At 37.1% G+C, this 14,797-nt stretch overlaps 2 protein-coding genes across 2 annotated transcripts in view; one reads left to right on the top strand and one right to left on the bottom strand.

The window, feature by feature from the left end:
* LOC140951420 (ethanolaminephosphotransferase 1-like) overlaps positions 1–5,176 on the top strand; it is a 10,187-nt gene extending 5,011 nt beyond the window's left edge. The window contains exons 6-9 of the mRNA XM_073400671.1: positions 211–256; positions 1,096–1,276; positions 2,033–2,215; positions 2,840–5,176. Coding sequence (XP_073256772.1) covers positions 211–256; positions 1,096–1,276; positions 2,033–2,215; positions 2,840–2,896 — 467 coding nt within the window. The 3' untranslated portion in view covers positions 2,897–5,176. The remainder of the gene's footprint in view (positions 1–210; positions 257–1,095; positions 1,277–2,032; positions 2,216–2,839) is intronic.
* A 66-nt stretch (positions 5,177–5,242) lies between these two features.
* LOC140951421 (sister chromatid cohesion protein DCC1-like) lies at positions 5,243–14,741 on the bottom strand. The gene is made up of 13 exons (XM_073400672.1): positions 14,714–14,741; positions 14,399–14,557; positions 12,230–12,360; positions 11,658–11,695; positions 11,209–11,367; positions 10,365–10,455; positions 9,728–9,866; positions 9,452–9,513; positions 8,826–8,908; positions 8,630–8,707; positions 7,573–7,658; positions 6,656–6,718; positions 5,243–5,964 (listed from the first exon to the last, which is right to left on the bottom strand). The coding sequence occupies exons 1-13, from the start codon at positions 14,728–14,730 to the stop codon at positions 5,856–5,858; spliced, it is 1,215 nt and encodes a 404-aa protein (XP_073256773.1). The 5' UTR covers positions 14,731–14,741; the 3' UTR covers positions 5,243–5,855.
* Between the last annotated feature and the right edge of the window lie 56 nt (positions 14,742–14,797).

The following is a 14,797-nucleotide window of genomic DNA, read 5'->3' as shown; positions in this document are numbered from 1 at the left end:
ACATGGTATTCAGATTGTAAAGCAAGAACATCTCAACTGGTTACACTGTTTGATCCCCTATCTGTAAGATTGTTGAGATTGAGTGATTAACATTATTTTAGTATAATGGGCAGCCCTCTTGGTTTCAAATATACTTAGTGGCATCTCTCCTATGCATCCTCTTCTTAATTGAGATACTTGGATTCATAGTTTATTCCATTTTCTTTGTAGGTTCCTCTTTCCTAACACTTTCTATGGCAATTTACAACTTGTACAAGTAAGTTTAATTACATATAAAATAGTACGTGTCTTCTCCAGTTATTTTATTTTTTCAACTTGTAAAAGGGACCAGTTCCCTATAAAATTCATTGACCCTGCTGGGTTTTTGAGTGATATTTAAACTGAAACTTTCCAAGTTACACCCTGTACGAAGCTCCACAAAGTCGGAAAATTTTAGTGACGTGTTTGTATGGTGGGATGTAACTTTGTGCCCTCCACCATACTAATGTATAAAATTTTGTGACTTGGTGGAGCTACATCTTTGTTAGTTTTCAACATATTCCACAAAAGTTGGTTACTTAACTAAAAATAAGATGCTCTTTCCAGTGTTTTGGATGGATTTTTTGCCTGCTACGTAGCTACACGTAGTCCAGGTTAAAAGTTTGAAAAAGCGCTGAAAACTAAGGTTTATTATTATTTTAATTTTATTCATTGGTCAGTGTTGTACAGTTGTTCAAAACACGCATGATCAAATTATGAGTGATGGAAGGTCCATATGGGAGTTATCAAATTGCATTCTGTGAATTCCATTCTTTCTTAAATGAATGCTAAATGAATGCTGTGGCTACAACGTACATACATACATAGCCTGAATTTCGTCCAATTAGTTCGAGTCGCTATTACTCCCTCGGTAACGTGTTGCTGAGAGGAGGAAACGACTTGAAGTACTTGGATGAAATTTAGGCTACCTACATACGATACATGCATAATAATAACTTGGAGCTAATAGGACTGCGGGCTCCTCTTTTTGCTTGCAATTATTAGAAAAGTGAGGATCGATTACATTTATTAACACTTCACATTTTAAAGTTGAAACATTTTTTTTTTTCCACTCAGGGCTCGCATGTCTATGACAGACCGTGGCTTATCATTCATGGAAGGCTTCCTTCCCATGCTCTCATTTCTTGTAATGATTTTTCTGTTTTCTGCCTGGGCTTTCCTGTCTCCTGCTGGCATCCTAGACCTTCAACCACGCCTTTTTTTCACAGCTACGGGAATTGTCTTCTCCAACATGACAGTGAGTAACTAAGAAGCTTGTCAAACAAGAACAATGAGCACTACACCAGTAGATCAAGATGCAACTAGATATTAAGCAATTTAATTTTGATACATTGTTGTACAGTTAAGCCTCAGTGCATGATGATCACATGAGCCTTGATAAAATAGACTTCTTGATTATATATCGTCTCAACTATTTGCTATGATTTTCAGCCAGCAGTAGATTTTTCACAGGTCACAGTCATTTTTCAGTTAATGTACAGTGATGTACGTGTACCAAAACAAGCTGCCAATACGAGTAATCACAGTTGGGTTTGTTTGTCCTCGCAATTGAAGACACAATGATAATTTTAGTCACACGAAATGTACGGTTCAGGTTTCAACAAGTTTTACTTAGTTATTGCTTTCTGTGAGGACATCTATGGTTGCTGCTGTATCTAGAACATAAAAATGATCACTTCCACCCATATTTTGCCATAATCATCTTCAAGATAAAGAGTTCGTCATTTTACATTGTCTAGAATAAACAAACTCGACCACAGTTTGGCAGATTTTTATCACTTGTTTGCCTCCTGAGAAACCTCGTGATATCGCTTTTATCCCATCAGTCCTTAAGTGTAAGCAGAGATGGCAGGCGTGGTGAATAAGATCTATTTATCATACAGCACGCATCCAGACTCGCAATCTGTAGTCTGGATCTCGCTTTCAGCAGAAATAATATCAGGGAAATGAACAGGGGTGTTGATTCCATGCATTGTTTTTTTAACCTTCCCAGTGCCGACTGATTGTCAGTACAATGAGCAGTCAGAGATGTCAGCCATTCAATGTTATGTTGTATCCTGTCTGTGGCTTTTTACTGATTGTACCATTCATCAAATCAGTTGAAATTGAAGTGGCCCTTCTTGTTGTCTACACTGCTGGAGTAGCCATTTTGCATCTTGATTATGGCATATTTGTGGTAAGTTATGACTGCACTATTGGTGTTTCCACTAGCCCCTCATTGATTTGCATTTTCTGATTCATACTCTTTGTAATTTCTTGTTTTGTTATATTTATTGTATCCCACAATTTTTGCATAAGGAAGGTCACATGACTGCAAACTGCAAAGGGCCTATTGATCACTACAGAAAATTTCTACTTCTCATGGCCTGCCGCATGTTGGATTTTTGAAAACTACATTTTTTGTACACGTAACATCTGACATTCTGCTCGGATAATTCTTCATTTGAATGCCACAAGTTGGCAGTTACAGTGTATGTTATGATGTGAGTGCTTATGCAACTTTCCCGTAGCCAAATAATCACCAACAAAAGAATGTTTTGTTTATTAATATTTTTGTTATATTTTTACTTTTTTATGGGGGCAATATTTGCATTAATTGTTAAAGTTGCCAATAGTGCCCTCAAATGTGCAAACAGCCAGTGGCAGATCCAGATCTTGAAGGTGCAAGGGGGCTCTCTACCTGAAACAAAGTAACCAAAGTAAACAGCATGAAGAATACATTAATCACTGTTAATATTAGGTCCTATAGGGGTAAAGTGAGAGAGGTATTGTATTTTGAGGCTTATGTCTTCTTTCATAGGTTCGTGAACTGTGTGACCACCTTCACATCAACTGCTTTTCAATCAGAAGATCCTGATGATAACAGAATTTAATCAATAATTATATTATTAATTAATTTATCTATTATCTATAATGTGGAAGAAGCTCGTAAGGTCAGTTGGTGATAAAGGAATATGAAGGCTGTGCTCTAAGAAAAATTCTAGGGAGCCCAATGTTCTGAACCTGTGAAATCCAGGGTGGGTGCCTAGCAAATGATTTATATGTAAAGATTGTCATCAAAATATTGGAACATACAAGCAGGCAAGCTTGCTGGAGATGCCTGGTGGGTAATCGTACCTAGATTGTTTTGCTCACTTAAATCTTGGCTTTTCGAATACAGGCCCAGTAAAAGTTTTATTTGTGAGTACAGCCAGACGGTGTACTGTTGTCTCCAAAACCTTCAAATGTATCTTTGAAAAATTCAGATTCCCTGCATGGTTTGCATGTGAAATCTACAGTAAAAAACCTAACAACTAAATTATTGATAAAATCTCTTAAAATGTTGGTGTAGATTACACTGACAACCAATGAACAAAATCAACCTAGACATTAATTATTGTTGACAGGTAAACTCAATGATAGGCTAGGCATTCATGGTGTTGACATTTTCTTTAAAAAAATCATGTTGATTTCAGAGGTGTAGCTAGCAAGAGGCAAGACGAGATTTTAATCCAAATTTGTTCGTTTGTTTTTTAAACAAATATGTTTAGTTAGTGAAAATAATCCTCAGTATAACAAGGTCTATTTTCATTAAGAAAGAACTTAAAGCTGAAAACAGTGTTTCTAGACCCCCCTTGGTGGATTTCTTATTAGACAGTCACAGGTCTTGCCTTGTTTAAGGATCTTGCTCTTGTCTAAAGGATGTTTATTTTGAAGAGTGATAAGAGTACAATAGGTGTATTTGTTTTTTGTAACAACAAAAACCATTGTTAAATTTGAAATTTGTAGAATCGTACAGTTATATGGTAATAAATTATATTATTATTTTAATAGAACTGTCACCAAAGTTCCTATTTATAATTATGACCAAATGTACGAATGGCACTTGTAGTTTATAGAATGTTTTATTTAGACTGACTTAATTTAGGTGCACTTAAGGGGGTTGGGTTGACAGGATTTCAAGTGCAACTCGTTGTCATGCAGTGATTTTGTTACCTCTGCATCCAGCATCCCTGACACATAAAAATCCCCAAAGACAAAATAATTCATGGCATGCATCCTGTAGGACGTAAAGATCACCCAATTGATCTGAACGTGTGTATTTTGTAAAAAAAAACCCGTTCGTGTAATTTCTGTGGCAGTTATTATGGCTGCTGTTTAACGATGCATATTTCTTTTGGCCTTTGTTGTGTTTCAAAATAGAAAGACTATATTTTAATTTCAGTGTACTGTAATACAGAGTTTTAGAGTCTGTCTTCAGATTAACTGTTTGGTTACATAAGGGCAGAACCATTTTCAAATTTGGACGCATTTTTTTTTTTAACTACACTGTAGGACTCATTGGTTCCGGACCGGGACTCATGATTTTTCACAAGAAAAGTCCCAGGACTCACCATAACTATTTGTAACAAAATCACTGGTCATGGTATAAAAAGATTAAATTTTGAAAAAATTAAGGTGTTTCAGACCAGTAAATTAAACTATTGTTTTGTGAGCTAAGTGAAAAGTTAGGGGTGGCAAATGTTAAACTCTGAGACTGCTGCAGAACATTAGACTCCAAGATGGAAATGATGACACAAAATCTAGACCTCAAGAGTGTCCAGGGCTTGAAAAGAGTCCCTTCCAGTAGTAGTAGTAGTAAGATTAGTACTAAGATTAGTAGATTTTCTTGCTGAAGTAACTTTTAACTCTCACTTGCCCAGTGGGCAAGGTTCAAACAAAATGTGAGAGCTGCATGCCCAAAGGACAAGCTGGAATTCAAGTTTTTTTTAGTCCTGGTGTCTACCTTTAACTTGGACAAACCAGTTAGTTCACAGTTTGGGAAAATGGTAAACCAAATTCAGGAAAATTATTTTCGGGGTTTGCTCTTCTTGTTGCACAAATTAGTCTCATATTTACCAAGAAACAGGTGTGAAAGTCTGAAACTCGTGTCAAAGCTGGGTTTCAAGAAATGCAACATGAATGTCCATTGAACGTTTCATCCAGGAAGGACATCAAGTGGTATTTTGCCATCCACAAAGTAATAATGAGACAATATTATTATCAGTTACTTGTACAAACGAAAAGCTGCCCATGTAACTTGAGGCTTGTGTGTTCCTGTCCTTTAAGAGAAATTGTTACTTCAAAATAAAATACTGGCACCACACCGTGGATTTAATTTGTCTGTCTTTTATTATTTCATAGGCTATTTTTAATTTTAAAGAAAGAATTTTTTTTCCTTGCCCATCCCTTCACATAAGACTTAAGCTTCATGCCTCCCTCACAATTCGCACTTGCTTGTGAAAACACATAAAAAATAACATCTGTTCTGCTCGCTGCTAATACAACTTTCTTCCATATTACATAAATTTGAATCTGTATCCAAATGGATTTTAATAATCTTCCACTTTGGAAGCGAAGTCTTAGTCATATATATTTATTTACCAAGGGCAGAATCCTGATCTACCATTGATAATTTCATCAGCAGCTTGAGCTATACAACTCCTCTGTCTTGAAAAAATATTGTATGTTAGACATATGTTGTAACATGGAGCAGCATTCTTGGTTTGAGGGAGACATTTAGAATGAATATGAGTTTAATCCAGCAGTGTGTCTAACCAATATCAGTAAAATTTTTCACATGGTGCAGAAACTGTTGTTGGTTAGCTGATTTGTTCATAGTGTGGTGACATTCAAAGGAATGTAGTTTTTGTCATTTGGTGAACACACCAACAAACTACTAATTGATGTCCTTGTGTTGATTATGGATTGGAGGCTAGGTATCCATTCAGGCTTGGGAAAGACCGATCTCTTTTCTGCTGTTTAGTCTTGTGAGTTTGACTTGAGCAGAAAGCTTGTTATGTTGGTTTCTTGGAGTTATAGACCTTTACTCCTGTTGCATCTTTTGATGATCGAGCAAACTTCATAAGAAGAGCATTCAGTGACTGCCCAGGTGCCACTAGATTTCTGAATAGAAATGATGGAAAATAATGTTGTCATAGGAACAGTGTACTGCGAACTGAAAATATCAAGTGAGAAAAAAAAATAAGACAGTCAAAGCTCCGGTGAATGGCCACCCAAAATGCAAAGATTTAGTGGTTGCTTATGGGAATCAAACCACAGGGGATCGCGTCCAAAAAAGTCCTAACACATCTATATTTTGGCAAAGAATTCATTGCATGCAATTTCTGATTGACCACATATGTAGTTCCATGTTGAAACTACAGGTTGTTTGTGTACTAAGTAGTGTAGTATAATATACAGCGAATGTAGAGATCATACATGCCTCAGGCAGTTGCTTACTGGAAGATAAAAATCAATGAAAAGTTCCACAACTGTCATACAAAAAAGTGATTGTGGTCGCTTCAGATAGGTGGTCATTTATGAGAGGGGTTTCAATAATAATAAATAATATTTGCAGTAATTTGACTAGGGTAGTTTTGGCGTTTTGGGTTGATGGTGGCTTATGGAAGATCTAGGGTCACTTACAAGAGGTGGTCACACTTGGATCAAGTTTGACTCTATTCACAGAAAGCATTTCTCAAGACTAAAAGGGAATAAGAAGTTCAACTACAAAATGCATCATTATAAATTTTAATAAAAACAATGAATTACAAATAATTCAAATTAAAAATATTCCTTGAGGTTTGACTCTAACCTTACATATGGCTCTATTTCTTCAAGTGTCCATTTGGGTTGCACTTTAAACAGTTTCATAAATCTGTTTAGAAGAAAACAAAAAAAATATTAATGATTAAAGGTCATTCCTATGAAACAGAACCTAAAGTAAGATGTTTTTCAAACTTTACCTATTTATAGTTGTGTAACTGATGAAACTGAAAGGGGGGAGAGGGGGGAGGGTCCTTCACACTCATAGGAGTCAAACCTATGAGCTTCTGGTTACAAGATTTAATGGAGGCAGTGTGGCTGAGTGGTCAGCACACTGGACTCACAATCTGGCAGTCCTGGGTTTGAGTCCTGCTCTGGGGCCCGTTTCTCGAAAGTCCTGGTAACTTTACGGGCCCGAAATCAAATATTCAAATCAAAATATAAAGAATAAGAGCGCGGGTCCTGGCTAGCAAACTACTCCATTTTGTTTCATTAACTGACAGTTTTATCATGTTAGATGCAAAACTATTGAAACCTCGATCTTTAATGTAAACAGAGACAGCTTACCGGGCCCGTTAATTATCGGGACGTTTGAGAAACAGGCCCCAGGCCACTTACTGGATTTGTTCTTGGTTGTCCCAAGTTCAAATCCTTGGCCACACTTGTAAATTGCCAACTGGTTGCCTCCTGCCTGTTGGGGTTTTTAATGGGGTTTTCAATCCATTTATGTTGTATTTGAATTATTTGTTTCAAGGTATTGGAGCAGAGTGCCTGTAAACTAGCTGGACAAGCTAAGTATAAACAAGCCTTTAAAACCTTTTTTTAAGTACAGATGCTCTACCATTACTAAGCTACAGGAGACTCAAGGAAGCTAAAGCCACTAATTAAGACTTATGGTAACTTAAGTTTATCAGTCTTGAGAAAATACTCTATGTTCTATCATGAGTGCAGTCTCTACCCACTCACCTCAGTGCTGGATCATCAGGGAGTTCTGATGCAGGGAAGTGCCAAATGACAGGAGGAATACTCTTCATGTCTGTCAAAGCTATACCCTAAATGTAAAAGAGAGCAATTTTTGACTTTGCATATATTTTTGACCGCCTATAAGTGGAAAACCTTTGGGGCAAGAAAAAGCATCAATTTATACACTTGAGGGAGGTAAAAACTGTACTATTTGAATGTCACTGGCACTATGTCTAAGGGCCTGTTTATATGTTGTTAGCCAGCTCAGTTAGCTGGACGTGCCTGTTTTACTGGTAAGGCTTAAAGTAATGACTCATGCCTTGTTTATTCTTAAAATTTTTGTTGTGTTTATATGAGAGGGCAGGCCGGCCAACATACAGAAACCTGGGCTTTACCAACTGGGATCTCCACAAGCAGGCTAACCTGCCTACTCATGTAAACACAATAGGCTGATTTAGCAACAGAACGGGAACGTCAGTTGACGATGGGAAAGTGCACGGAAAGGACTAAATTCAACTTCCGGTGCCCAATTTGCTGCTCTGCCGTTGGTCAAGCCAGTTGTTTGATTTGCATGTGCCGTTGTCAACTAGCGTTCCCATTCTGTTGCTAAATCGGTCTAACAGATTTATGAGAAATTAAGGACAAGTTGAGCCATCCTGGTGAAACAGGTCAGTCCGGCCAACCAGGCTGGTTCACCAAGGTTTTAGCCAGAAGGGTGTCCAGCCGTCCTATGGACGCCCATTTTTGGAAGAAACACAAGGAAAATTCACCTAATCTCTTATACGTTTTGGAAAAACATGCCTTCTGGACGGCCAGTTTTCAATGTCTGGCTAAAAGCCTGTGGCTCACCTCATATAAACAGGCCCTTAGTGGGCTGAAAGAAGGTGTACTTTAGAGGAGGTTTCAGATGAGTGTATTTTAGTCTAGAAAGAATTGACTAAAATGTATTATTAGGGTAATCAACTGCTCAAAGAACAGCAACTGTGCACTACGATTGGTCTTAACCCACACTATGCAAGTTAGACACACACCATGGGACATAACAAAGGAGACTACTTACTGATAGATGTTCAGATTTTGTGCTCATTCCTTCTGGAACACTTTGCTGCCAAGACTCCATAAATTCATGGTAATTAAACTACAAAAGAGAGTCAGGACTGGTTTATTAAATGATTGTTATAAATACACCATCACTTCATACTTGTAGAATCTCCCAATCACCTTAAACAAGGTCAATAAGCATTATCAGTTCTTACCCTCCCTGCTTGTCTTAAAAGATACTCAGCATAAAATCTACATATCTTGTCTTCTAAGAGTCTGTAGTGAACAGTGCCTTCACCTAATAAGAGAATTAAGAAACAGCATAAAGGAAACCAGTGAACCGATATTTTGTGCACAATGTTAACCTGCCTTGTCACATTCACCTCATAATCTTGACCTTTTGTATTGTCAACAAAGTCACAGATTTTACATTTTAAGACTCCTTAAATAGTTTTTCCCTAGTTTGTCAGGAATAATAAATTGGTTGGTCATTCACTAATGGGCTTGAACAACATTCACATTTGTTTGATTGAACTTCCAAAACTTACTAATAATTCATAAACAAAAACAAAAGAAACTAATGTTTAATGAGTGTCTTTAGATCTGATAAAGACATGGCTTAACTTTAAGTCCCATTTTTTAAACCAAAATAACCCCAAATCTAAATATTAGTGCAAGAATTAGTTGATCGATATCAGAGGTTTTGAAGCTGTTAAAAAACCCACAATCATATATTATCAGGTGCAAAAATTCTCCGCTTTGCCTCGAGTTTATAAACCTGATACACTCCTGCTCCTTTTTTAAACAGTACTTATAACTATGGGATAATAAAATTATTAACCTGTGTCTGAATCCATGTCTGTTATTTCACCATAGCAATTGAGACAATGCTCAAGAATAATTCTGAAAGAAAAAAAAAAAATGAAAGAGAGGAAGTAATTTCACTTTCATCTATGGTCCATTTGATTTCTTCACTGCAGAAAAGATCAGTACAGGGAAGGAAAAACGGATAGGACAGAGACCATGTCATGCGTCATTACTGACAGTTTTTGGGAGAAAGGGAGCAATAACTCTGCTCCTTCATAATAAAATAGACTGTTATCTCTCATACATGTACCTTGGTTCAAGTTCCTCCAAAATATCACAACATTCTTTTGCTGGTATTGCTTCATAACTCCAGTCTTTCTCTTCCAGTAAAGAAAGAATCCTTACCACCACATGTTCCTTGTAGTCAGCATCTAGAAGGCGCCAGTGACCTAACAAATGAAACATGAAACAATAATGTAGAACAGTTCACTGTTCACTTAACCATTAACATTTTTAACTTTCTTTTGCCAGCTGTATCTAATTGGAGCACTAGGCAAGGTTTAAATTACTTGTGGTTCATTTTTCCTCAAACATAATTTGGACAAAATTTGTATTTAATACAGTAAATGATTTGAATAAGTGACTGGGTACTTATTTCATTTTCTGAGCAGAAATGGGGGCACTAATACGAGGGGGAGAGGCAAAAATTCAACCCTTTCCAGTATGCAGTTTTGTTGTGACCTGTGATGTTGCCATGGCAACCAAACTGAAGAGATTTGTTTTAAATTCTTTCAAAAGAATTGAACTCTGTCACCCTGCTCAATGATGTTGTTCTTTTGTGATAAAACTTAGTGACGGCTATGTATGCTGTTCAGTATAGTAGGGTCATGTAGGTAAAAGGAATCTACTGGATGCATCACTCTTAAACTTGGGTGATTTAAACTCACCATCAATTTCTAGAGCCTCCATTTTCATTAATGCATCAAGAAGCTCAGCTTTACTTGCCTGAACTTTGGAAAGTAAGTCTGAAAGGGTGTACTGAAAAAAAAAAGAAACATTATACGTATATAATACTAACAAGGGTTATTTGGGAGCCTACCTGCCTTTGCATTTTCTGCATTTTTTTTCATTATTTGTGGTGCCCTACAATCAGATCCACATATATCCAATATTAATAACAACTGATTTGCTGACTAAGGTGTTGACTGGTATGTCGGTAGACATCCCCTATGAGACAAAAGATCCAAAAAATGTTCATTGGGAATCATCATGCAATGCCCAATAACATACCCAAATTCTCTAAATCTTGGAAAACGTACACGCTGTACATGTAAACACTCTTGAGATCGATAAAAATGTTATTAATTTGTCCTGTCAATAATGTATCCTAGGGACAGAGTACTCCACAAAGAACAGATCTTGAGTCATAAAGAGAAGCATTAAAATAATGAGTAGGCTGACAAAAGTCCATGAGCATGCAATCATGCTGCACATCACAATAAATGTATCATGTTGTTGTAGAAATCAACTGCAGCAAATTACAGTCAACTCCCCTTACAGCAGACACTGTAGGGACCTTGAGTTAATGTCCTCATTAGCAAGAGTCTGTAATGGCGGGAGTTTATATCAGTCAAATGTTGGCTATCTATTTTTGCCTGGGATTAAGCTGCTGTCTGTATTATTGGGGTGTCCATTATAGCAGGGTGTCCACAAGGTCAGAGTTGACTGTATGTACAAAAGTACTTTAAAGAATGTCTCAGTGGTCTTTTACTGACACATGAAGTAACACACCAGGGTATTTCTGTTTGTAATGTTTTCCTCTGCTATGTCCTCAAGATTTGTTTCATTTTCTGGTCCTTTGTACAAGTTTTCAGAGAGAAGATACTTGAGCTTCCCCAGACGCGGTCTGCTATGTTTAACCTCAAAGTATGTTGTATGACAACTGGAAACCTGATGAAAAAAAATTGATTTATTTGGATTTATTCGGTTTATTAGCTCTATTGAATACCATTACATCCAGGATTGAGCCCTGTTACAAGTATTTTAAAAATGGAAAATTTGCAAAGCTCCAAGAAAACAATTGTATTTTCTCTATGTTATCATCAACAGCATTCTTAGCCTTTCCTGTCAACAACCATCTCTATTTAGTAGTGATACTTTTAGCTAAGGATTAAGCTACTTGTCAAAGGTTCATTCATTTTGTTCAGTAGTAATATTTATACGTAGTAAATAAAACTAACCTCCCTGAACACCAGTGGAGAGACTTCAGATTGGAATTCTGCAGAAAAAGGATCTTGTCTAAGATTTATTTATTTGCCACAAAAAATAAATTAGACAAAGGAAACTACTGATTTTTAATTTGTTTGGGTTGTTTGCTTGGCCCTCCACTTGCCCTTTAGTTGCCCTATAAATACCACTGAAGAAACCATATAATTATTTTATGGTTTCTATATTTATATGGTTTCTTCATCAGTATTTATAGCACAACTAAAGGGCAAGTGTGGGGCCAAGCAAGTAACCCAAGCAAATCTTAAGACACTAGTTTCTCGTTAAAGTATTTCCTTAAAGTATTTCTTTATGTTAGGTAAATTCATGGTTAGTCATCCCCAGCCAGTGGGGATTCTTACTTGTTATGTTTAATTATTTTTAATTAAACTTTGGGATTTCTGAGAAACAAATCCAGCTAGGGATTGGGGAGGGACCCTTGGTCTCCTGACTGGAAGGTCTGGCACTTGAACCACTGCCTCAAATACATTACGTCATGTGCAATGTTGATTGTAGCAATTAAAATAACATTAATTCACCTACTAACCTTTATCTTTGAACAAGATGCATTCAGGAACAAGAAGAAGAGAATTTGAAGTATCAGCCATTTTCAAGTCAAATGTTGCTTTCTCTGTGCACAAAACAGCCTCATCTTGGTGATCACCTCTGATAGTCACACTGCAATTTCATTTGTTTCTAAATTTAATGTGACATATTTTGTAATCACCCGTCCGTTTCATGTCATTATGCACAAGTTTTAATAAAAAGGCAATAACCCCATCACCTAACATGAGTGATTAAGGTATTTGACAGATTCTCTTGTAGGACAACGTGTGTAAAGTGGGCTTTAGTAAAACTTGTGAAGGTCAACAGCTGTGAAGGACAAAACCTGACAGCCATCATGAATGCATCACATGACCATCATCCATGACTATTGTGATCTATATTAATCAATTACAATCATTTGGGTATAGGTGAGCCACTGAGGGTTTGCAACCCTGACCCTGTTTAAGACAAAGGACAAAGGACAAAATGCACTCTGTCTTGTTTTAAAGCCATTTATCGGCAATTGCAGTAGAACAAATTCATGTTATAGTCATTGCTTTTGTATACTTGCAGTACAAACAATTTCCATCAAACAAATCAAATCAATTGTACAGCATTACCCTGTTTTTAATTGGGACAGACTCGTGCAAAATCATGTACTCTGTTTAGGATAGACTCACCAAAATTATATACCAGGACAGAGATAGAGGATATTACATGGCCGTGCGGAGATACGAAATTTCTCTTTGAGTGTTGAAAAATATTTCACGAGTGAGTGCAGCGAATGAGTGAAATATTTTTTCAACACGAGAAGAGAAATCCCGTATCTCCAAGCAACCATGTAATGTTCTATTTATTATATAAACACCAATGAAATACCAAACCATTTCACTTTAATAGTTTTTTGGTGTGAAAGGCGCAATTCATTATGTAGCCACAGCAACACTGATATTTTCACATGTGAAGATAACATTTCAAATCAATTCAAAGTAGACAAACTGCAAATTATAGGGGTTGCTAAAAATATATCTACATGTCCCAACTGTCCATCAGTAGGATGCCTAAAATGCGTGCAATTCCACAGTTGGTTTCGGCTCCATTAAATCCTATACCAATTGCAGAACATTTTAGGAGGAGCCACCCACCGTGTGAGAACAGTCGCGAACAACGCATATAAGTGAGGAAAATAACGCAAAGCAAAACTAAGACGTTATTAAACGAACTAAATGTATACGTAGCTTAAATAAATAAATAATGCACGTGCCAAAAATTGAATTGCGCGCGCACATGTGAAGATATCAAGTTTTCGCACGAAAGCTCACCTGGTATTTCATTGGTGTTTATATAATAATGGAAATTAGTCATAGTCACAGTTGTAGTTTACTTGACCACAAAGAGCTCAGGAGTTGTAATTTGTTCAAATGCTCTTGTGAAAAACAAAAAATTATGTGAAAAGTAATTAAATAGGTGACATCAGTTATCTATACATGCGATTTAAAAGGTATATACATGATCTCAACAAGAAGACACTAACCATTTGGTGCCGCACACCAATACACTTGGTAATCTTTGGAAATCACCAAAACGTCTTTGGGACGTTTTGGTAATGTTCAGAACTGTTGGAACATCTTCAAAACTGAACTGGAAGTCCTCGGATTTTTTCAGCGATTCGGGTATTATGGATACAAAAATAATCTGCATTTGACTTTGAAAAAGTTGGCAGGTGTATAAACAACAATTAAACATCTTTAGCTTGTATTTATTGTTTTCCCAATGAAGGTCTCGGGGGGTGCGGGCGGGGGGGGGGGGCGGGGGAGACGTTTGCCCTTTTGTCATTTCATAAGCTATGCATACATGAATAAGACGTTATTTGAAAGAAACAGTTCTCTGGAGTATTATCACATGACCTAAACTGGGAGACTCCAAACTATACCAGCGAAAGATGGAGATCTGGCCCCAGTTGTTCAAACGTCGGATAGCGCTATCCACCGGATAAATCACTATCCAGCGGATAGCGTAATTGATTTCCGTATTACTTATCCGCTGGATAGTGATTTATCCGGTGGATAGCGCTATCCAACGTTTGAACAACCGGGGCCTAATGTCTAGTTACCACAGGCAAGCTTTTAATCCCTCTGATATTGTATGGTCTTGCATCATACAAACTTACTTGTCTCCAGTATTGAGAGACTCCAGTATGTTAGGGGGCAGTTCTAAGAGTTTGTATTCATCATTGCTAGGGTTCATAGAGAACTGTAGCACTTGGACAAGGCCTTTTCTGTTGACGAGACCCGCAGCATCCGCAAGCTTGTTGACTTCATCCATGGTTCTGCATCGAATCAGAAAAAGGTTGAAATTCAAACAAGCGAAAGGAACGCAATTTCTTTTCAACAAATACTTAAATCGATTGTGCTCTTTAATTAGGTGTTTGAGAAGAACGAATGAGAGTGTATATAATAAGATTGTTTTGGTTTTTGTAAAATACCTTGTACGATCCGCCATGTTGCCGCCGCTTTCCCGGGCTTTTTTCTAAAAGCATGATTACGAGGCCAGTCACGCTAGATCCAGT

This window comes from Porites lutea, chromosome 11, assembly GCF_958299795.1.
Source record: "Porites lutea chromosome 11, jaPorLute2.1, whole genome shotgun sequence".
Taxonomy (NCBI): domain Eukaryota; kingdom Metazoa; phylum Cnidaria; class Anthozoa; order Scleractinia; family Poritidae; genus Porites; species Porites lutea.
This window is presented reverse-complemented; position numbering and strand designations above follow the sequence as displayed.

What these genes read in the sequence shown, in the direction of transcription:
- LOC140951421 (XM_073400672.1), bottom strand. An exon ending in TTACAAACAGAAATACCCTG is followed by an intron (nt 10,456 to 11,208) that starts GTGTGTTACTTC and finishes TTTTTTTTTCAG; the next exon opens with TACACCCTTTCAGACTTACT. An exon ending in TTGGAGGAACTTGAACCAAG is followed by an intron (nt 9,514 to 9,727) that starts GTACATGTATGA and finishes TTTTTCTTTCAG; the next exon opens with AATTATTCTTGAGCATTGTC.